Source organism: Camelus dromedarius, chromosome 15 (genome assembly GCF_036321535.1).
Source record: "Camelus dromedarius isolate mCamDro1 chromosome 15, mCamDro1.pat, whole genome shotgun sequence".
NCBI classification, from domain to species: domain Eukaryota; kingdom Metazoa; phylum Chordata; class Mammalia; order Artiodactyla; family Camelidae; genus Camelus; species Camelus dromedarius.
Window position 1 is genome coordinate 12,340,443 of NC_087450.1, and position 22,205 is coordinate 12,362,647.

At 50.3% G+C, this 22,205-nt stretch overlaps 1 protein-coding gene across 22 annotated transcripts in view; it reads right to left on the minus strand.

Annotated features, from left to right (window-relative positions):
- The window catches only part of DYSF (dysferlin), a 201,700-nt gene that overhangs the window by 40,604 nt on the left and 138,891 nt on the right, over positions 1-22,205 (minus strand). For 8 of the 22 annotated variants that reach the window (XM_010994650.3, XM_010994648.3, XM_031467257.2 and 5 more), the window contains 4 exons: positions 18,064-18,165; positions 17,790-17,951; positions 16,589-16,754; positions 16,108-16,184 (listed from right to left, as the gene is read on the minus strand). In XM_010994650.3, coding sequence (XP_010992952.3) covers positions 16,108-16,184; positions 16,589-16,754; positions 17,790-17,951; positions 18,064-18,165 — 507 coding nt within the window. Of the gene's footprint in view, positions 1-9,723; positions 9,787-16,107; positions 16,185-16,588; positions 16,755-17,789; positions 17,952-18,063; positions 18,166-20,797; positions 20,840-22,205 lie in introns of all 22 variants that reach the window. The other 14 variants (XM_010994646.3, XM_010994643.3, XM_031467252.2 and 11 more) reach the window with 3 other exon arrangements.

The following is a 22,205-nucleotide window of genomic DNA, read 5'->3' on the forward strand; positions in this document are numbered from 1 at the left end:
ACTCATGGATGTGACTTGAAAATAGCATTCCTGCTACTTCACCAAGCTGGCTTCGACGGAGTTATTTCATGTCCACTTCTGCCTTCCCTTCCACACGAAGTCCAAGAATAAGTTAGCACACCCGTAGGAATGAGCCCCACAGAAACAGGACAGTCCTCCCATGTCTTAACCCAGATGTGCCAAAGCCAATCAGCCCTCTGATGTTAGTGGACTCCCATAATCCAAAGCTCCAAAAGGGAAATGGTCTCTAATTCCAAGTGTGCTTTGACCTCATTTTGCAATAGCTAAGCATCGAGTCTTGGAACACGGCAAGGAGGAGAAACAAATGCAAAAACCTTGATTGCTGAAGTCTCATCTCAGGCTTTAGTCTGACCATTAGAACTTTATATCCCCAGGCCCAAGGTTCAAGGTCCCTCATGGTTCAGCCAGCCAGGCAGTAAGTCTGATCAAGGCACGGACTGCCGGCCTCTCCGATTTCAGCTAAGAGCCAACATTCAGTTCCTGAGCAACCAGAGTCATGTAACAAAGACACGCTTCTCCAGGCTTGATCCAGTCTAATGGGCACACTAATCCCGCCAAAGACCCAAATCAGCACGACACATTCAGAACATTTAATCTCCCATTTTCGTTCAGTGGGCCTAACACATTTCATGAATATGGACAGCAAAACTGACAGTAATAATTCTAAGCCTGACTTTCTGCGAAGTGAAGAAAGTTAGGGGGCTGGGGGTGGGGCAGGGGGTATCATTTGCGCTCTCTCCCCAGAATGATCACTTGAATCAAAGAGAGAAGTTCATGGTCAAATTCATTTATCACCACGGTTACAATGTTAAACCCTGGGGTCACCTGACGGGACTCTACATCCACCTCTGAAAAAGAAGTCCAGCGGAACTTCATTGCCAATGTCAACCCAGAGGTAGACATCCTAGACCGTGTCAAAAGTAATTTCTGTCTTAGCTCAAATCATTATTATCAAGATAGCAATAGAAGAACCCAACACTGGGATCATTGTAGACTTCAAGGTGATGTCTGCGAAGATATTCTGCGACCTATAAAGATTACCATGAGAAATGCCCTTGCTAATATTGTCAGCATCATCAGTGTGACCCCCCCAGTGCCGCTGCCCCCCAGCTTAGCATCTGCATAGCTGGAATCATGATATGATGATTCTCTAATTCTTTCATTGGTGTCCTGAGATTTTAAAACTGAGTCTATTTGCTCATGCACACATTAACACAAGTACAAAGACATAACATACAAGTACTCACACTTACACGTAAACCAGACAAACCCCCAGACACTCAACACCCTGATTTTGAACTTACCTCAGCCTATGCATACTAAATCTCTCACGCCCCCCAAAACCACACAGACACATGCCCACGGCCAGCTACCACGTTGATTCAGCAGAACTCTACACACTCATAACAAAAATCACTTAATTATTTCCACCAGTGGAACGCTGGGCTCTCAACCTCTTGTTGACACTCCCTGCAGTTCTGCCTCCATGTCTGTCGAAGGGAATCATTACTCTGCTTCCTCTGACTTCAAGCTGGACCAGCAGAGGCAGGAGGGAAAGGAAGACCTTTAACCAAAAGGCTGAATTGCTTCCACAAGGTTCCAGAGAATAAGTGTGCCTGAAATCTGGCAAAGTCAAGCAGATGGTGAGCGGAGAAGGGTCAGGACCTGACAACCTGTCTATTAGCCTGTTCCAGGTGAAGGACCCAAGTGAGGCGGAGGACCTGTGGGGAATCTCTTTGCAAACTCGGGAGTCTAAGGTATATCTGTGGACCCATGACTTGGTCCTCCGAGGACAGCATGACCACATAACCCACGCAGAAAGCCCAGACGAATGGAATCTATCTAGTAGGGTGAATGAAAGAAGATTCCATCAGAGTCTTCAAACCTATGAAGAAAGCAATGAGACATCACTAATTCAGAATTTGTGATGATTCCAGTAGGGCCTGGGCAAAAGCTTGCCTTACCTTCATTCTGCTTATGTAGACAGTTTTTGCTTAACAAGAGTGCCAACAATTTACTTAAGAGAAAAACTATTTTTGAAGGCCTTCCCAGGACTGCCGAAGCATTCATCAAACTACAGACACTAATCTTAGGTATCTTAAATTTAATTTTAAAAGTATTTTGGGGGAGCCTACTATGTGCCAAAGTCAACCTACTTTCTAGTTCTTGTGTGCATTTGCATACACAAATCATATTACTTTTCAAATATCCTGTATTTTGAACTTGCTGCTAATTCAGGCTGGCTTCCCATGCCTCAGCGACTGTCAGAGAGGTGCTAAAGTCACTGTGTAGGTTAATGAGCTCCACTGCGCATCCTCAGGGGGACTTGTACTCAGCAGTGGACACTGGACCAAGTTCCAAGCACTGTTTTGACCCAGGCTGGGGAGCAGGAGGGGACACGGACGGTGACAGGACCAACGGGGGTAGGAAGGCATTAAATTTGACCTCAGAGAGAACTTCCTGTCCTGGAGATTTCCAAGGAAAGCTGAGAATTTCCCTCTGGGGAGAGATGCAGCTTTTCTCTCTGGATAGGAAAACAAGTCCCTCACGGACCAGGGGAAAGACCTCTTGGGAAGAGGAGAGACAGGGTGGAGGCAGGGAGGGCTGGCGGGAGGGGGCTGGGGCCTCTCCCTCCCTGATGAGGCCCTGGAGTTCGCCAGACAAGTCTCACCCTAGGCTGTCCCCCCTGCAGTGCGCGCACCCCCCGAGGTGACCACAGGAATGCCAAGCAGGGAAAAGGCGCCCGGAGCCAAGGGCTCCGGCAACGAGGATCCAATATCGGTGGGTGACTCCAGCCCCCGTAACAGGAGAGACCGTAAAGTATGTGCTCAGCTTCCCAACCAGCAAACACAGCAAATAACCAATTACTCCAAATAGCTAACAGATTTCAGCTCTGATTTCCCGCCCCTTGCCTCCCCTGTGCCTTCACTTGTCATTTGATGGGCGATTTGTATTTGCTCTGAGAGAATGACTCACAAAGGAAGGTCCAGATTACACACAGTGACAGGCATCAAACCTCCCTAATCAGAACTAATGGGAGTGGGGGGGAGGCCAGGCTGCGCTGGCAACACATCTGAACAGAAGATATTTTTAAAGAAGTACAGTGTCAAGCACATACAGTAATTCTTGCTACAGCGATAGTGCCAAATACGTGTCCTTAGGAAACCTACTTTAAAGAGAAGGTAAGTACCTCCCTAATTAGTGCATCTGATATATACAAAAGTCCAGGTAAAAACCACTAATGTTATTAAAGCTAAAATACTCCCCCCTCAAACTCTCGAGTTCAGAGGTGCAAGCACGTTGCACGCACCGAGACAAACTGCCTTGGATGCCTTCTGGAAATGCTTCCTCGCTTGGGAGCCACACCCTGTAATTGATTCCTTTGCTAAGAAAACCTTTGCTTCAAAGTCTTTGGATAAATTGTTGTCAGTACCCATGAGCTGCAATGAAGCGTTCCCCAGCCCCAGCTCTGCAAAAGTTGGAATTAAGGGAAATAGGGCTGCTCTCGGAGGATTAGACCATGACATCAGTGCAGAGGGGTTCAGAGAAAGGAGAGGCAAAATCACCTCAAAGGGGAAGGGTGGCTTCTACACTGAGCCGTAACCATAAGTGGGTAGACTGTACTAATACATCTAGAAAAAGACTATGTCAGTGAAGAAAAAGAACTGATCAGTCCTGGAAATATAGGAGAAGAGAAGTTAAAGTTGACTGTTCACAGTCATTTATATCAGCATCATCGGGAGAGGGTCCCAGACTTGGGGACTAAATGTGTCCCTACCTTTGGAGATGGATGTATCAATCCATCTTGGACAGCTGCCACTCAAATTCAAATCACAGAACTGTCTCTCCTCATTCTGACTCTTCACTCATCTCCAAGCACAATTTGGTTTCCCAGTTTCTAAGCCTATAGAGAGGCCATGGGCTGGAACACTATCCAAGGTCACATCCCCCAGGCAGAAGTATTTCTTGCTATAAACTCACTAACTGGCAACCTTGGTTTAGAAACTTGAATAATATGCATCTAGCCCTAAGAAAGTTGACCCATCAGGTGTCTGAACTCACAAGGCTGAGGATCCACCGAGCCAAGACTCTAGATACTTCCCTAAGGTAACACCTCTGCCTGGTGTTTCCCTGCTGGGGAAGAGTTTGCTCTCCTTTATTTAAGAATCTCCTATGTAGGAGTCCATCCATAGGCAAGAACTGTGGCTCTGACCTGGCCAGCTACCACCTGGCTGCCACAACAAATGCAGAAAACCAACTCTTCAGCCCAGTAGAAAAGCCTCTGATCCCGTTTTCCTCCTTACTTCTCCCGTTCCGCTGGATTCCTAACTGGCAAGGTAAAAGTATAGCAACCTTAAACTGTTTCCTTCTACGTATCATCTGAATTTGAGATTAGAAGGAAGCCCATGCACTAATGGTAGAGCCATCTGAGCTCCCAGTGCTTGATAAGCAAAGACTTCCCTCTGTGAGGACAGAAAGAAAAAATTAAGGTTCAAAAGAAAGGAAACAATACGAGGACTAAGACAAGTGTTCTGTTAAAGAGTTGAGTGAAGAACAGAAGACAAATGACCAATTTATAGGATGTCTCAAGAGCATCCGACAAACAAGAAGTTCAAGCATGTGGTCCTGCAGGAATAGAAGCTACATGAAGACAACATGACTGTCAAGTTGAAAATGATAACAGAGACATTGATTTCTAGCAAAATGACACACTGAAGGACCAGAGAAACCCTCCAAGAAAGAACACCTAAATTAACAAATAAGATACCTTTAAATCATTTTTAAATGCATGACTGAGCTGATGGGAATGTAAAGAAGGTCCTTGGGGGCAAATGAAAACACAAAAATCCAGCAAAATAAGGAGCCAAAATGCAAACTAAATGTGGAGCCCAAAAAGCCCATGCCAAACATTTAGTTTTAAGTGAATCTGGGTGTGTAGTGTTTCCAGGCAGCTGGTAAAAGTAAACACATGTCCTCTCTGAAAGAATGTGACTTTCATCCAGGCCTCAAAGGACTCTCAGACTAAGTTCCAAGAAACATGAGTTCACAACTGAAAATGGTGAAACACAGAAGTAACAAGGCACCATGAGCAAGAGTCTGTCAGAGACACCAACTGCAGGTCAGAGCCGTTCGGGCAATAGAAAGCAGAGTTATCAAAAACTGGACTTTAAGAAAAAAGAAACTGTTTTGAAAAATTAAAAGGCATTAAAAACAAAGGAGCAACAGACTTTCAAAAAATTAGCAGATGTGGAAAAAAACAAACTTTTCTAGATAAAAATGTAATAGGACTAGAAACTCAATAGACAGAGTTAAATAGCCATTAGAAACAAATTAAGACTTAATGAACTAGAAGATGTATCTTCAGAAATTAGCCCAAGTGCAACACAAAGAAACATGACATATGAAAGAAAGTTGAAAATATTCCATTTTAAATTAGAGCAGATAAGAATACGCCCTGTTATCAGTTACATAGACTATTAAACTGGAGGCCCTCGCCAGTGCAGTAAGACAAGAAAAAGAAATAATAAAAAAGACAAAGAGATTAAAAGTATACAGAATATACAGAAGAATCAAAAACTGGAAGAGCTGGTTCTTTGGATGAAAAACAACCATAAAATAGGTGATATACTAAGTCTAATAAAGTAAAAAAACAACAGAGAAATAACATAAATTACAAAATTAGGAATGAGGATAAAAATAGAACAGATACAGAAGTGTTTTCTTTCATTGTAGTAATTTGTATCAATCCATACAACTGTAATAAGCAATCTCTGAAGACATCTAAGGCACCAAATTGACTAAAGAAGTAGAAAGTGATCAGAGAATCCCCTCCCCAAAAAGGTGCTGATGGGCATATATCTGGAGGAAAATATAATTCAAAAGGACACATGTACCCCAACGTTCACAGCAGCACTATTTACAACAGCCAAGACATGGAAACAACCCAAATATCCATCAACAGATGACTGGATAAAGAAAATGTGGTAAATACACACACACACACACATATATACACAATGGAATACTACTCAGCCATAAAAAAAGAATAAAATAATGCCATTTGCAGCAACATGGATTGACCTGGAGATTGTCATTTTAAGTGAAGTAAGTCAGAAAGAGAAAGAAAAATACCATATGATACCACTCATATGTACAATCTAAAAAAAAGGACACAAATGAACTTATCTATAAAACAGAAACCAACTCACAGACATAGAGAACAAACTTATGGTTACCAGGGAGTAAAGAGGGTGGGAAGGGACAATTTGGGAATTCGAAACTTGCACCTCTTGGAGAGTGACGAAAATGTTAGCTATCTTGATTGTGGTGGCGGTTTCATTGGGGTATACGTCTATCAAAATTTATCAAATTGTATACCTGAAATATGTGTAGTTTACTGTACAGGAATCAGACCATAATAAAGGAGTTAAAAAAATAATAAAGTTGGTGGTTGTCACAACCATCACAATAGATTTTTTTTTTAAAAGGTGCTGGACCCAGTCTTACAAATAAGAGCAGAGCAGATACATCTTCTACAATTGTGTAAGATATAAATTCCTGAAGACCTTCTATAATTCAAAATCACATAATATAATACTATCTTCAAGAAAAGATGACGGGTATCCTGTTTACCAGCTAAACCATAAATACAATTCATTTGGCCACCACCTTTTAAATCACATGATTGTTAATCCTTTCTTTAAGTTTAGCTTGATTCACATTATTACACATTTTATACCTAAAGTAAGACTATTAAAAAGTTTATATCATGTAATTTCCAACTTGCATAATTCAAATTTATAAAGAATGGCTCTCATGCATTTTCAAACCTTTAAGAAACAATCATTCTCATGCCATTAGAAACTGTTTAACATCACAGAAAATGAGAGTAAACCTCAAAAACTGTTTTATGAAACTATTATAACCATGATATCAAAATCTAACCAAGATAACCTAAAGGTAATACTTTTTAACAGAGCTGCAAAAATCCTAAATAAGTAATGACAAATCTAACTCATAATATATACTAGAAGTTCTCCTTACAAACTTCCCCTTAATCAGGATTAACTAACATTATCCCTTCTCTCTGCTAACAATCCAGAGCCAGATGAATACCCACAGCAAATCTAATCTGTCCACTGCAGCTCCCAGCAGATGAGCTGTATGTTTACCAAGAATTAATGATTTGTTCCCAAATCTGTTTATGCTACTTGTACTAATATGGTAATTAGATCAATAAGTAAATATTATAAAAATATTTATGAAGGGGCATTTTATCTATGAAAATGAATTTAATGCTATTGTTTTTTTAATGATGAAAGTCAATATGAGTGAAGTAACCCAAAAAATGGTGCATGGGAATCGTAAACATTATAAGAACTCCACATTCAGATTATTCTGCAGCTACCATTAAGACCTCATCAAACTTTAATCAACTTAAAGGAGAAATTGTAGATAACACATTTGGGATGTGGTTTATAACAGAAGGACAATTTGCCACTCAAACAGCAGATCCAAATTCAAAGAGGCCTTGGCACGTGTCAAATGATTGTCCAATGAAGATACACAGATATGGTTAAAAAGAAAATGTTTATGGTATGTATATTAGACTTTTCATGAGTCTCTATTTAACCAATTTTCCTGGAATTTTTTGTTTGTCTTTATGGAGGAGGTGATTAGGTTTATTTATTTTTGTAATGGAGATCCTGGGGGTTGAACCCAGGACCTTCTGCATGCTAAGCAAGCACTCTACCAATTGAGCTATACCTCCCCACCTACCCAACTTCTTCAATTAGCCAACCAACTACCTATCTTGATTGATAGCATAAGAGGATATAAGTTGTAGTAAACTATCATCCCACGACCAACTGACTGATTTGGGTTTACCCCAGGAATGCAGGACACTTACACATATGTTATCAGGGCAATGGAAAACAAAATGATCATTCTGATAAATGCCAAATAGCACTGGATAATATTAAATTCCCATACCTAATTTGTAAGCTATTAATAAACTAATAATACAGAACACAACTTGACAAAGTCAAGACTATCTATCTGAAACTATCAATCATCAAAATTAGTGGAAAAATGACAGACTTTTTTTTTTAATTGTTAATGGAGGTACTGGAGATTGAACCCAGAGCCTCATGCCTGCCAAACACATGCTCTACCACCGAGCTATAACCCCCACCCACCAAGACCTTCTCAGAATCAATAACTAAATAAGTTTGCTCACTAGCATTTTCATTATCAAATGCTATTCTGGAAAAAGGACTGAGGTGTAACTATTAGAAAGAAAGTGACATATTTATTATTGTTTGAAGAAAACAATCTTTTCTACCTGGAAAACTCAACTGAATCAATGAACAACTGTCAGAACTAATAAAGGCCCTTAATGAAGAGTCTGTTTCAAAGTAAATACACAAAAATATGGTTTTTCTATATTCTAGCAATAATCAGTTAGACAAAGTCGTAAGAAAAGAAGATATTCCATTTAGATAGTAACAAAGCCTATAAAATGCCCAGGAATAAACTTAACAAGAAAGGGGCTAGACTCTATAAACTAAAAATGATTCCTCTAAGGGACACAAAATAAGACAATAATGGAAATTAAGAAATTAAATGCCCAGCAATAGGAGAATAGTTAAAACTTCTGGATGTCCATACGGTGGAATGACATGCGGCCATTTTTTTAAAGAATATAAAGATATGGAAAAACATTCACAATATATTTTTAAGTAAAAGAAAATGCAGATTTTTTTAAGTATAATATGATTCCAATTTTGTAAAAAAAAAATGTGCACAAGAGATATGTGCACAAGAGATCTAAAAACGTAGGCACATCAAAATCTTAACAGTGCTTATCTCCAGCTGGTAGTAAGTAACACAGGTGGTTTTAACTTTCTGCCTTACATTTGTTTGTGTTTTCTGTATTTTCTACAACGGATAAATCAGAAAACATTTAAAATACAGATTGCCTCCTCTTGGAAGCCATAAGATGCCCAATGCAGCAATGCCTCCTCTTGGCAAGTGAATGGAATTTAACTTTTGGCAGGTCCTATCTCTTAGGTCCCGCTACAGGTCTGAGGCTCCCTTTGGCCCCTCAGCGTGGGACTTCATGGGTGCACGGTGAAGGCTTGACACCAAACTCATCTTCCTGGAAGGACCCAGGACCCATAAAGATAACACCAAGGAAATCAGCCCAGGAGGACAGAAGTAGCCCTTCTGGGAGCCGCAGGAGTGGACGGCGGGCCCTGGCAGGCCTCTCAGAACCGGCTGGGGACAGCTAGGAGTCCTCGGGCCTCAGTCACACACCCTTCCTGCCTCTGGGAGGGGCAGAGAAAGTCAGTCTGCCTTTGCCCACAGAGGCTTCTTGTTTCCCGTGTCCTGGCAGTCAGGATCTGAACTTCCCTGTTTCCACTGGCCCGTGTAACCCCAACCAAACCGCCAGCCCTCGTGAAGGTAAACAGGATGAAGGTGAATCGCACGATGCACCAAGAGATAATTCAGGGATGCCCGTTTCTGAGAATCTTCACTTAGCTTTCTCCCCACCCCTCCATCACTGCAAATGGCAGGTAGCTGTTTTCTGTCAGGGCTCAGAAAATGCCGTTCTTCCCTTCCCACTCCCACCTCCTCTGTTCCCTCCCCTCAGCCCCCCAGGGAAATCAAGGTGCCCACAAATAGGTAAACCATACATACATGAGGACTGGATGGAGAAGACGCCATGTTAGTGAGGGCCGAGCCCGACAGACCATCTGCAAGCTACAAATTAAACACGCTGGTTAGCAATGGATTCAGAGAAAACCACTTCTGGGCAGACTGGACGGCCCCGAGGAAGCAGAGCTCTCCAGCCAGGCCCCTCTCTGCTCTCTCTCCAGGGAGGCTGCAAAAGTTGCGGGAAGGACGTGAGCTTTGGAGTTGCACAAGCGTGGCTCCAAATCCTGGCCCCAGTGCTTTAGCAGCTACATGATCTCAGGCAAGCCCCCTGACCTCTCTGACTCAGCATCCCCATCTGGAGAATGGGCGCAGAGCCCTGGGTTGTCCCAGCGCCACAGTGAGTATGGATGAGAAGAGGGCCGTGCACGCCTAGGACCAGGCACACGGACGGGGCTCAGCCAGGGCCCGTCTCTTGCCCGCTTTCTCACTGCCCTTGGCACCGCTGACTCCACGCCACTCTCATATGTCCTCCTTGCCTTTCAGATTTCCCCACCTCAGACACACTCCAAGCTCCCCGACCCCGGGTGGTTTCTTCTAACAACTGAGCCACACCAGCACTTGCTTGGGCACCATTCCTAAGCCAGTGCAGGTTTCTGAGTCTTCTGTCCTCGAGGACAAAAACCAGGGCATCCTATGGCTTTCCCCAAACCAGGGGGGCTTTAAGAGTCTCACAGACACGCCACCCCTATACTACAGAAAACTTGCTGCATTCTTTTTTGGCATCAGAACCTTGCCTGCAATCTTCTGCTACACTTCATAGGATGAATCCCTGGGCTGCAGGACCCAGGAGGGCTTGGGAGGAGGGTCAGGACTGGAGGAAGGGTGACTTTTTCAGAGGCCACTACAACAGTCCCAGAGAAGGTGGTGGGACTCTGGGTGGACGAGTATGGTCTGGGTGGATGGGGCCAGCAGATGCCTTCTGGGCAGAGGAGACAGCGAGTGTGGAGGCTAGAGGAAACAACAAGCACTGCCTGTTCAAGAGAGAGCAGACGGTCCAGGAAGGCAGGTGCAGGGGGTGTGGCTGCAGGGCTGAGGAGACCAGCTGGGACCCAGAGCTCCCAGTTGAGACCCTCCCCTCCTTTGAGCTGGAGCAGGGGGACTCTGGGAGACTCCCCAGGAGGCCAAGTGCCAAGTGTCCTCCCTTCCTCAGAGGAAGATGCTGGGAGACACACTCACCTGGGGGTCAGGCAGAACCCAGGGAAACACGTGGAGGATGAAGCCTGCTGGGACCCGGAGGGGAGGTAGGTGAAGTCTGAGAACTCACAGATCACCCCTGCTCTGAGAGAGGAGCATCACTGAGAGGGACCCTAGCCTCCCCTAAACTAGCCCTCACGGCTGTTCGGAGCCAGAAGCACAGGCAGGGGGGCAGAATGGCTGGTGGGCACGCAGCCAGGCTGCTGGGTGGTTCTGGGGGGCTGGTCACGTGTTGGAGGGTGTGGTGCGACCCCTGGAACAGACGAGATGAACTCCGCGTGAAACCCCCAGCTGCCCCGAGACCGGCCCAGCCAGGCAGCGGCTCTGCCCCTCCTGCTCTCATCCTGAACCTCACAGAAGCCTTATTGTTATTTTTAATACAGTTTGTTTTTAGAAAGGTGAGAGGGAAACCGGCAGTTCACCAGAGCAAGAGGGAGAAAAAATAAAGCTAAACATAGTGCTCCAAAGGTCTGGTCCGGCTTCCGAAATTACATGTTCCCCTTTGGGATTAGGGCATAATTTGCCGCTCCAGTTCTGGGAGCACGTTCCCACCTTCACGGCGTCCCAGAGACTAAAACCGGAGCGGGCAGCTCAAAATTAGCCCAAGATTGGCCCCGGGGAGCAGCCGGCCCCAGCATCCCACCCCACCCCACAGGTGTGGGGAGCAAGCCTGCTGATGCCTCCTCCACACCAGCCTGCATTTACCCCATAGCCTCCCAGGCCCTCCACACACACACACACACACACACACACACACACCTCTCCCACCTCCAAGCCGGTGCCCCAGCTAGCTCCTCTGCCTACCAGGAAGTCCCTCCTCTCCCCTCTGCTGTTCTCACCCCGCTCCCCCAGCCCCCTCGGAGAAGCTTTCCTGGTCCCTGAGCCCACACTGACCACACAAGGCCCAGAGTCCACGCTCCTGGTGTCCTTGATAATAAAGCATCTCACCGCTTTGCCATCACTCTGATCATCTCATTCGGGTCTATGACATACTTCTCCTCTCTGCCAGCCAGAGTGGAAACTTCCTGAGAGGTGTCCTCCCCTCCATCCCTCCTCAACACACACATATTCCCCACCCCCAGGGTTTCTCCCTCTCTGCAGACTTAAAGAGGAGACCCCTGCCCAAGGAGGTCTCTTAGAGTGAGAGGCAAGAGTCACCCTTGACTGGTGGCTCCAGGGGCATCTCGGGGCCTGAAGGTGGGTGATGTGTGGAGTGCGCAGGGGCACCACCTCTGCTTTGAGCCCCAAGACCCTCTAGGAAATGGCGGGGGGCACACTCTGGGCATGTCCCTACACTGTGTCTCTTCCCATCTTCACCATCAGAACACTGAGCATTAGCTTAATGAAAAAGCAGATTAGTAAACAAAGACTCCAATTTTGTTTTAAAGAGAGAAGTGGAGTCCGATTCAGACTCAGAGACAGAGAGAGAAGCCCAGGGTGGGGGGGGAAGGGCAGAGGAGGACATACTGGTGGCAGTGCATTCAGATGGTGTTCTTGGTTGGAGGCAATGAACAAATGTTCATTATTTTTCTTAATTTTCCAAACTGTATAATATGAACATGTATTTATAATCAGGGGGAAATGGTTATGTCCTTTATTTAAAGCAGAGCACAAGATGGAATGAAACAGCTCTGTGCCCTCCCTCCGAGGACCCCCCCAGGCCTGCCCTCAGAAACTTAGAAGTCACGGCCAGGATCCTTGTGGCAGCACCACTGAGTCCGCACACGCTTCTGCTCCCGGCCTCCCCACCTCTCATGCACACACACATGCACACACCACACACACACACACTCACACTACCCCCACCTCCAGGCTACGGCTTTAAAACCCACACAGAGGACAGCCACGCAGACCAAGAGCGCACTGTGGGGTTACCACACCCAAGCTTATCCCTCCCGGCCACCTGCCCGCACCATGGGGGACAGTCCAGGAGGCCCCACCACGCGGGACCCTCCTCACCCACAGAGATGGGGGCCCACCGCGGACAGATCTGCCTCGTACGTCCCCTTCGGACCACATCTAGAACTGGCCACTCTTGACAGACATCAAAACGTTTCTGGACACCAGAGAAACGCTTGGCCATGGGTGTCAGCCCGGGGAACTGAGCCACAGGAAAGTCTGGGGTGACATTTTGTAATGTGTGACAGCTCATCCCAGGCACTGGGGGGACGATGGAGAGAATGCTCATCAGCAGAGAAGGGGCAACTGAGCAAGGAGGCAGAAGACACCAAGACAGAAGCCGGATCTGGTCAGAGAGCACGTGGAGCTGACGAGGAGCCCGCCGCTGAGTCCACGGCCAGAGCTGGTGAACACAGCAGCCAGCAGGGTCCACATCACGGTGGGATTGAAACAGGCAGCCTAGAGACACGGGTCGCACAGACAGAAGCCAGCAAAATCCAAATTCTGCCGCACTTCTTGTCCCTCCCGTCCCCACAGGTCAGGGCCCTCAGTCCTATCTGCACTGGGTGAGGGGACAAGAGCCCAGCCAGAACTATCTGGAAAACCACTGGAATGGGAACCCATGGCCTCCTGGATCGGCCCTGGGATGCCTTGTCCTCCTAAGCCCTGCACAGGGGGTGTGCAGCAGAGAGGAGGCGAGTGAAAGGTTCCCTGGGCCAGCCCACTCAGATCAGTGACCTCAGAGAAGGGCACAATACAAAATCGCTTCTCCCCAAAGCCCCCATCTGACCCCATCAGGCAGGGCTTCCTGGAGACCAGGACTGGTCTGCCTGGAGACCTCAGGCAGGGCTCCTTGAGAACAGGGTTACATCTCCTCCATCAGACAGGGAGGTCGGCGAGGGCAGGGTCCAAGCCTCCTCCAACAGAGCAGGCGGACCTCACTTCCTCCTCTCCCCGCCCACCTCTGAGGCCCGGGGGGCCCTGGGGCTCCCGGGAGGAGGCCCTCCCCATGTGGGCATGTCCCCATGAGCCCCGACCCCAGCTCCCCATCCTCTGCGTGGCCAGCGGCTCTAGCCAGAGTGGTCGTGTGCTCCCACAAAGACCGCAGACCCTGCTCTGGCTCGGACCCCAGCCCTGGTTCACTCATGTCAACGCCGGGAGGACGTCCAGACTGGGCCTCCTCACCGTCTGCCTCTGGCTGTGCTCATAGCCAGCAGGACCCAAAACAGTCCCTCCCCATCTGAGTCTGTAGACATTTTGAGGGCGGCACACACAGAACAGAAATCCTGCTGGGCAAACTGCGCTTCCCTGCACAGACTCAGACGGCCCACGAAGGGGCGGGAGCGGAGCACTGGGCGCCTGGAGTTCGGGGAGAATTATCTGCCTCCTTCAGCTCCAAACACCCTCCCAGGCCAGAAGGCATTGGACTTGGGTGTAGCTGAATCCAAAATTTCCATATGGGTTTCCCCAGTCAAGAGACGCTCCTCCTTAGACCCATTCATCCATCTGTCCATCTGTCTACCCACCCACCCATCCACTCAGGCAGACTTCAAATGCCTCCTCTAAGCCAGGCCCTGTGCTGGTCATTGAGGACACAAAGAGGAAGGGACCCCACTCCCTGCCCTGAGTCTAGTCTAGGAAAGACGCTGACAGTTACAGAGCCAGCAGGACTGAAGGCAAGTGCAGTGACCAAGACAGAGACAGGGCTTGCAGAAGAAGGGGAGGAGCCAAAACAGAACCCTGGAAAGAGGTGACCACGCTTAGGTTGAGTCTTTTTGTTTGTCTGCTTTTTCATTTTCATTTATTCTGTGCAGTTGAAAGTGAAAGTTTAAACATCATACAGAAAAACCACAGAAGCTTCAGACACAGTGTTGTAAGTTGAGTCTTAAAGAATGACCTGGAACCAGCCAGAAGGTGTCCCCAGTAGAAAGGACAATGGGGCAGGGCCCTGGAGAGCCATGGAGGTGGGAGAAATGGAGAGCTGGGGACTTCTGAGGACTCTCAGCACCAATGAAACTATAAAGCAAGACTGCCTGTCTCGGCGGCAATATGATCTAGGACGGAACACCAGAGTTGGTCCCTTGGAAGTGACAGAAAGGTGAAAGATATGAGCATGTGAGGCAAAAGCAGAAATCAGCCCTAAATGTCAGAGGGAAGCCCCCGTGAGCACATCTCGGGGACAGCTTTGAGGATCCCGAGCCTAACCAGCACCCAAGTTTGTTCTCTTGCTCTCAAGGCTGCTATTTGATTGATGGTTTAAAGAAAAATTCCAAACTACCAGCCCTTCCCCAGTGAACAGGCTGTGGGCCTGAGGACACAGATGCTGTCTACGTAGGCTGGGAGGCTCTGCCCAGAAGCTCTGGGAGTCCCAGGTGCCAGGGGTGTGGCCAGAATCAAGCAAAGCCAAGAGGAGGGTGACAACCTGGAACAGAGAGTGACAACGTAAAACAGAGCTGCTCAGAGCTGGTGCTCACAGGAGACCTTTCTCCACCTCCACTGCAGGAAGGACTGGTGGTCTCAACCGTACAGGACTCCCAGTCACCCCAGGGTCCAAGACGGGGAGAGTGCTCCCCCTCAGTAAGAGATGCCCCAGACCTCCTGCCATGCTGTTTGGCCTTGGCGTCTGGCCACCAGCTCGCCCTGTTGCAGAGCACATGGCAAAGGATGGCCTTCTACCTGCCAGCAGGGTTGGACACCCTCGCAGTAAGACCCCTCTCCTCCCCTCTTCCTTCCCTGCAGGTGGAGGAAATGGAGCGAGAGGGACTACTGGCTTGAACACAGACCCCTCCCTCAAGCTGCCTCCAAAGTGCTACTGAGCACAAATCCATATACGAATCTACAGCCGAAGAAGGTCATAGCTGGGATGAGGCGATGGGGCTGGGGCACCCCAGAGACCACCCATCACCCCCTCTCCATCCTCCCTCTCTCCCATTTGCTCCCCTCACCCTGATTTCCTGGGTGGTCTTCAGGGGACAGCTCTCAACATGGCCCTCAGGGTAGAGGGGCCATTTTTCTCAGATGCTTTGGGAGAAATGATTGGATCTTGCCCAGAAGGTGACACACAGCCTCCCTCCCACGCCTCACCCCACTCCCAACCAGATTAAAAGCTCCTATCTGGGTCCTTCCATCTGGAAGGTGTCCAGCCACCAGGCTGCAGAGGGAGACATCTTACAGAGGCTGCGTGATGAGGAAGGCGGGGGAGGGCGGCGGATAGAGGGCCATCATGCCAGCTCTTGGCGGGAGCCGGCGCCTCACCACAGGGACCCATCTTACCTGAATGGGGATGAGGGGCTCCTTGTCATCCACGTCAATGAGCACGTCTTCCCCAGGACTGAGTAAGCTCACGTCATCTGCAGGGGGGCAGTGCCCAGGCCTCAGGGGGGCTCCTTCAGGGGGCTCGCCCCTCCTGAGCCACAAGACTCGGCCCTCGGTCTCCCACACATCTCACTCTGGGTCTTCGTCTTCCTCCATGTTCTGGGCTCCCCAGGTCTCTCTCCTCCTCCCCTCTTCGCACTGATCCCTGCAGCTCCCTCTCCCTCAGCCCTCCCCACACCACCTCCCCTGGTGGGGATGCCCAGGGCCGGGTGATGCCCTGAGGGCCAGAAGATCCCCACCCTCCCTCCCGCTCAGCTGGGCAGAAGCCATTTCTCACTCAGGTACCTGTAAGAGGAGGGCTTGGGGACCCGCCTCAGCTGGGAAGTGCGCCCGCCCAGCCCCTCTGCTCGGCCCTCCCCAACAACAGCCCCTCCCCTACCTTGGCCACCCTGTGGGGACGGACTCTCCTCTGAGTAAGGGTCACACAGGAAGCTCTCCAGGGAGCGGATGGTACACTGGCCCACCACAGGCCGGCGGCCAAACTGGCGGTTATCAATGACCTTGACCACGATCGGAGGGCAGTACAGCTCCTCCCTGGGCAGCATCTGGGTGGAAGGGGAGAGAAGCTCTGGGCTGCGGCCTGAACCCTTCCCTCTCTGGGAGGCCTCAGAGGGAGGGGGGCCCTTCTTCACAGGGCCAGAAAACGGCTCAAAACCTACACATAGCCCCCAGCAACCGTAAATCCACAGCAGTGGCTGGCCGGGCCCGGGAGCTGGCCGCTGCCGCAGGAGCTGCACACCTTTCTGTCGGCCTCTTGAATGCTGTGTGTGGAGCCTGACTTTCCCCCACAGCTTTATCTTCCCAACACAGCCAGCTCAGCCCGAAGTTAGAACAAGGCTACTTTCCCCGAACTCTCCCTGGCTGGGGAGCGGAAGAAGGGAGAAGTTGGCCCAGGTCTCACCGTTTCTCGCAGACAGTCCCCCCCAAGTGGATACTCAAGAGTTGGCTTACAGACCCAGATTCTTCTCCCCCCCCAACCCCAAAAGCACTTTGAACACAACTTGAAATAATTTATATGCTCTCCTTCGGTGGCGGCTTTGGCTCAGCCAAGAGGAGGCTCCTGTTGACAGCCACTGGGCCTGGAATTTCTACAACACTTTCATCTCGCAAACCATTTTCCTTTCCTCAGGCTTGCCTTCCTCTGGCCACTAGGCCCAGGCAGCCCAGGGAGCTGGAGAGGGCTGGGGCCTGAGGGGGGAGCCCCTCTGTGGGGGCCCAGGCTGAGGGAGGACCAGGTCCCGGAAGGTTCTGGAGGAACCCCAGGAGGTCTGAGCCCTGGCAGGCCCCTGAGGGGAGCACCGGGGGGGCCCAAGGCCTGCCCGGATGGGTCCTGGGGACATCTGCAGACTTGGGGTCTGGGGAGGAGGGGGCAAGCTGGCCCCACTTGAGCTGCTCCCAGGCTTCAGCTCCTCCAGTGAGGAGAGACTGAGGGTTCCCTCCCCGTTCTCAGGGGAGGTGGGAGCCATGTTGTGCCCTACCCAGAATCCCACGGGGAGCTGCCCCCCCCAGCCTGCCCGGGGCCGCGAGGAAATTCCACCCACCAGGGCTCTGGAAGGGGACAGCAGCAAGGCCACACTCACCACTTCCATGAAGAGGGTGCAGGTGTCGAAGTTGGGGTTCTTCCGGAGGTTCTTGATGACACAGGACTGCACCGTCTGGCCCCCGCACTCCACCACCAGGCTGGGGGAGGACACACTGGCCATCTGGTAACTCTTCATGTTCCGAAGGCCCCATGCCAGGATCTGGGGACGTGGAGTGAGGAGAGCGTCTAGAAAGGCCCCAGCCCCCAGGAAAGGCTGGGCCAGGAAGGGGAAGGGCCAGGCTGCCCCCCAGCCCCCGTGGAGCCGGGCTCACCTCAATGGCAGTTCGCTGGAGAACCGGCTTGATGTTCTGGGGGACCATGTAGATGTTGGCCTCCCTCTGGGGTGGCGGGTAGGGCAGGTCTGTGTCCTCCGACTACAGGAGACAAAGGCGGGAGCAAGGCCAAGGCAGAAAGACGAGAAAAATGGACAGATGGGACAGAAAGAAGGACATGGGTGCAGACACAGAAACAGAAAGACGAGGACACAGGAGTGGGCAGGCAGAAATGAGAGAGCTAAGTCAGTTCTCCAGGCACCATCTTCTCCAGGATCGTAATTCAAGCATCTTGGCTCAGGATTCAGGTGACTCTGTTTCAAATGAGCCCTGGGTCACCCTCTTCCCTGAGCTGTTCACAGTGTCCCCGTCCCTGACACACACACACACACACACACAAACACACACACACACACACACACGTGCACAGACAGGCACTGCCCAGACCAGCGTGACACGTCCACTTCACCCCTCTCCATCCCAGAGAGGACCGCGTGCCCTCCTGCTAGCCTGGCTCTCCTGCCTCCTGGTTCAGACCCTCCCAACTTACCGCCCACCCAGATGTTCTGTCTCCACCCCCCCGCACCCACAGACCCCTGCCCGCCCCGAACTCCCACCTCTCCCACCTGTCTCCCATGAGGACAGAACGCTTGCACCGTGAGCCAGAGGGGGTATTTACAAATAGAAGAAGGGGATACAAATGCCCACCATCCACAGGCACCAAAGTGTGCACTGGGGAGGCTCCTTCATAGCACAGACCAGAAATGAGGGTGGCAAGTGTCAATGCTGCCTACTACGGACTGGCCAAAAGGCTTGGGCAAGAATCTCAAAGAAATACATGGCGCAGCAGGCGGGGCAGAGGAGGCAGGCAGTATCATGGATTAGACCACTACCACGCCTAACAGTGGTTAGAACACGGGCTTTGGGTATGAATCCTGACTCTACCATTTACTGACTTTTAAATTATTTCACTTCTTTATTACAACTGTAAAATGGTTATTAAAAATTATCAACCTCTAAAGATTGACGTGAAGCTTGAAAAGTTAATACAATATTGAGAAGAGTGTCCTGTTCATGTAAACTCTCAATAGCACAACTAGCCCACGTGGCACCTTTGTGACAATCAGAGAAAGATGTCCCTTTCTTAAAACTCTTTACTTCCATGTCAGAAAATCATCTTGTTACTAGTTTATCAGAAGACATTTTACTGCCACCTACTGGAAAATTGTTAGAATAAGTATGAATATACGGTATCTGCACTGGAAATTGCACCCCCTTAGGCCCAGTGTGCTTATGCAGTGCACAACCTGCACATCCATGCATGGGCAGCCCTGACACTCAGGAAATGTTAACTGTAAAGAGGACTGTGCTGGACGCTTTACGGAGCTTGCCTCATGGAATCGCATTCATAAACACTGGAATCATTGGATTCATTCATTCTCCAAGTCACTTGCTCTGGGTTCCTTCTTAAAGGATGGTGCAGCCTCCTGTAGAGGCTCTGCCATAAGTGGTGAGAGCGGCTGGAGCACTGAAGTGCACCAGCTTCCTCTCGCTTCGTCCTTTCACAACCAGCCCCCGCTGCCACCCCTGCCCAGGGACACACTAATGATGCTGAGCTTCCACGGCCTGTGGTGTCAAGAAGCTCATTTCTAGAATCAAACCAGACCCTGGTTCTAGCTCTAACCCTGTGGCTTGCTAGCTGTTTGATCTTGGGCAAATGACTCAACTTCTGTGACTCAAGACCCCCCTCTGAAGGTCGGGGATAACAACACCCTTACACAATTCCTCTGAGAATTTAACAAGAGAACAAGTATAAACAGTTCCTGGCACACGGGAGCACTTACTGAACGGTCGCAACTGTGCCGACAGATGTAGTGTTGGTGTTGCCACATTTTTACCATTAGTGTCATAGCTGATGCCCCAGAGTGACTTCAGCAGAGCCGAGCCATCAGAAACACCCCTCTGAACGATGCCGGCTTCGGAACTATCGCTACGTCACCAGGGGTATGACGGAATGAGGGAATGCATCATTTTCCTCCAGACCCGCAATGCAGGTGACAGGATGTAGGAAGTACCTACATTTTTCGACTGGCTGAGGGACACAGGCCACGGGGAGGAGGAGTGATGTGCAGGGCCGTCAGGCGCACAACTCCACGGGGAGCTGTGCCCACCGCAGTCCACATGAATGGCGCCCCTGGAGGGTGGAGGCGGAGTCTGCAGTGGCCTGGCTGCTATGGGAACTCCTGGCTCGGTGTCTACCCTTGGCACCCCCAGGCCACCTGGTACAGCGACTGTGCCCAAGGGTTGCCTCTTTAACAGAGAGGTTATGCCTGAAGGCCTGCTTGTGGCCTGATGCCCAGCCCACCGTGGGCCCAGAACCAAAAGCTCAAGGTGAAAGGGACAAACAGAAGGGACCAGGGAGGGAGAGGCCCAGGCTCCTGATGGGGAGGCAGGAAGACCAAGCCTTTCACACGTGGCTGCAATGAAACCACCCAGGCAAGCTCATCAATATACCTCCCCCTTGAACATTCCTCTCCAGGCCCCCAAACTCCGGGCAGTGTCCCTTTGACTCCTTTTTGTCCCTCACGTCCATGTTCCGCCTCTCCCTCTGGGCTCCCTCAAGCATCATGTGGTGACCCCTCCGCTCTCTATGCGGAGGCCCAGGCTCCCCACCTAGGGAACCTGTTTATGGAGGACAGGGAACGAGAACCTGGAGAAGATTGGGCTCCAGTACCGTTGGCAGGAGGCCCTGGAGGAAGAAGGCAGGTGCACACAGCTGCAGAGTGAGCGCCAGGCCCAGCGGAGGCAGAAGGAGAGACAAGCAGAGACAGTGGTTAGATGTGCGTCCAGGGGAGGGCAGCTTCCTCGGACCAGGTCCCCATTCTCCTCCCAAGGCCATCTCCGTCCACCACGCTGTCCTCAGGGGTCCCAGGACCTCCTTGCTCCCCACTCTTTGTTGCCACTCCCTAGAACCCCTGCCCCCTCCGCCTGGCCGCAAGCTGCCCCCACAGTCCTTGTCCCCTGTCCACTGTGCACACCGGGCACCCATCATCATCACTGCACATCTCTGCCTCCGAGCTCTCTGGCTCTCTGACCCAGTTTCATCCAGTCCTCCCCAATTTTCCAGACTGTCTGCCAGATCTTTTCCTTCCCCATTTAAATACGGTCTCAAGATGGTCTCTCAGGTCCATCCATGCCTTCTCTCCATGTCCTCTCCAGCAGTCTCCCTCCCTGTCCCCTCTCTTTTCCTGAAAAGGACTGCCTCCATCCCCTACCTCTCCTTCGCTTCCATGCAGCCCTCCACCCGGTTCTCTCTGCTCTGCCCCTTGGCCCCCTCCCTGGAAACTCCTCTCTCCAAAGTTAACAACAGCCTGCTTGCAGCTCAACCGAAAGGAAACTCACGGGCTCCTATCTCTGTCCCTCTGTCTGCAGCATCCAGCCAGTGGACCTCAGCCTCCTTCCTGAAACCATCTCTCTGGTTCCACGCTGCTGGCCCCTCTGCCCTCCTTCCCCTCTGTTTGCTGCATCTCCCGGGCAGCCTCCCCCTCATCTCCTGCCCCACCCTCTCCTGAGCTCTCTGCTCCCAAAGATCTCTCCTCAGCCCCGGACCCACATTCCCAACCTTACTGCTTTGTCATCCATGTGTCCTACTGGCCTCTCACCTTGAACTCGTCCCAAACTGGATGCTCTAAGTTCCCCCTCAAAACCTGCTCTCTTCAAGTGTCATCTCAGAAACCAGCCCCACCATCCACCCAGGCAGCCAAGCCAGAAACCCCAACGCCACCCTCAATCACCCTCCCCCGTGATTGGTCCCCAAGGGATCTGTCTCCTAAATCTCTCTCGTGCCCACCCACACCCATCTTCTTTCCTGGGTTTGGATCACCCCCCTCTCTTGCCTGGACACGCCAGCATCCTAAGTGGGCTTTGCATCTGGTTTTGCACACGCCCTCCCAACTTGAACGCGTGCTGTACTCTGCGGCCAGGGGGAGCTTTCTAAGACTGTCACTCTGTTTAAAACCCTTCAAAGGTTCCCCACCCACTCAGGATGAAATCCAAACTTCTTGACATGTCCTCCAAGACCCCTCATCTTCTAGCTCCTACTGACCTCTCTGGTCTCACCTCCCAGCACATAACTTTCCCCT